Here is a 1,129-nt window from a genome sequence, read left to right as displayed (position 1 = left end):
CTTTACCACCGTGTTTCTGAGTACGGAGCACAGTGTTCGTCTCGCACCGTTCTCCACCTGCATCTGCCATACACTCATACCGACACCCCCGAGAGTTTCCGTGTCGCCTTCGAAGAAAACTAAAACAGCATAGACGAAATTTCTCACGCTAAGCATTACACAACCATACGAAAATGTCCTTTTTAAGCAACATCAATCCCGCCTTTCCCCAACTGCAAGCTGGGCAGGTGGTCGCCTACGACTACCTTCACGCTGCGAAGACGTGGCAGTGGACCCTGGGTACGGTGCGTGAGATCAAGGACTACACGGCCGTCGTGCAGCAGTGGGGCCTTCACACCGGAGACATTGACACGCTGCGCTCCATTCTCCTCAAAGAGGTCGACACGGAAAATGGACGCATGAAGAACTATCATGATATGCTGGCTATCGCACGAGAGAAGCTCGCATCCATCCGCCGTAGCAATGAGGATCGTGTTTCACACGTTCGAGGCCACTTTGACAAGGCTCGTGAAAAAGTAGAGCTCATTGACGAGGTCGATTTGCGCAAGGTCACGGCCCAGGCCGCCCCATCCCCGGTTGCTGTAGCAGTGCTGAAGGGGGTGTGGGCCGTGGCCAAGTGCGATCCCACGGCGGTTGAGTTCTACGAGTGGGCAGATGTGCAACTGGAGTACCGGAAGCCAGCCGCTCTCGATGAGATCGCCAAGACAGACGTTCTCGCGAAGCTCTATCCTTCCGCGGAAAGCCTCCAGCAGTCCCTGGAGCAGGACCCCAAGCTGAACTACAAGGCGGCGGCGCGCGACTCGCCGGTGGTGGCCAGCCTCCATGCGTGGGTCATCACAGCTCTTGCCTACCAGCAGGCGTACAACCTCCTGGCGCACGACAAGCGCATCCAGGAGCAGAACGACGCCATCGCAGCCGCCATTGCTGGCATGAAGGCCTGTCGCGCCAAGATCGCCAAGCTCAAGGACGAGCTGTCTTCAAAGGACACGGCTGCACTCCCTGGTCAGGTCACCTCCTTCACCAGGACGTCAGTCCTCGTGACCATTCCGCTGTCTGCCGTCATCTCTCCCGTCAATGTGGACACCGATGTGAAGCGATGCGTGCTGACTAAGGATGAGGTCGAGCAGAT

At 57.5% G+C, this 1,129-nt stretch overlaps 1 protein-coding gene across 1 annotated transcript; it reads left to right on the top strand.

The window, feature by feature from the left end:
• Positions 1 to 173: 173 nt before the first annotated feature.
• Positions 174 to 1,127, top strand: LDBPK_340720 (hypothetical protein, conserved; the record flags this gene model as incomplete). The annotated part of the gene is made up of 1 exon (XM_003864189.1): positions 174 to 1,127. A coding segment is annotated over one exon (954 nt), but the record flags the coding sequence as incomplete, so codon positions are not given.
• Positions 1,128 to 1,129: the final 2 nt, after the last annotated feature.

This window comes from Leishmania donovani, chromosome 34, assembly GCF_000227135.1.
Source record: "Leishmania donovani BPK282A1 complete genome, chromosome 34".
In the NCBI taxonomy this organism is placed as follows: domain Eukaryota; phylum Euglenozoa; class Kinetoplastea; order Trypanosomatida; family Trypanosomatidae; genus Leishmania; species Leishmania donovani.
The sequence above is the reverse complement of the archived record's forward strand: the minus strand, read 5'-3'. Positions and strand labels throughout refer to the sequence as shown.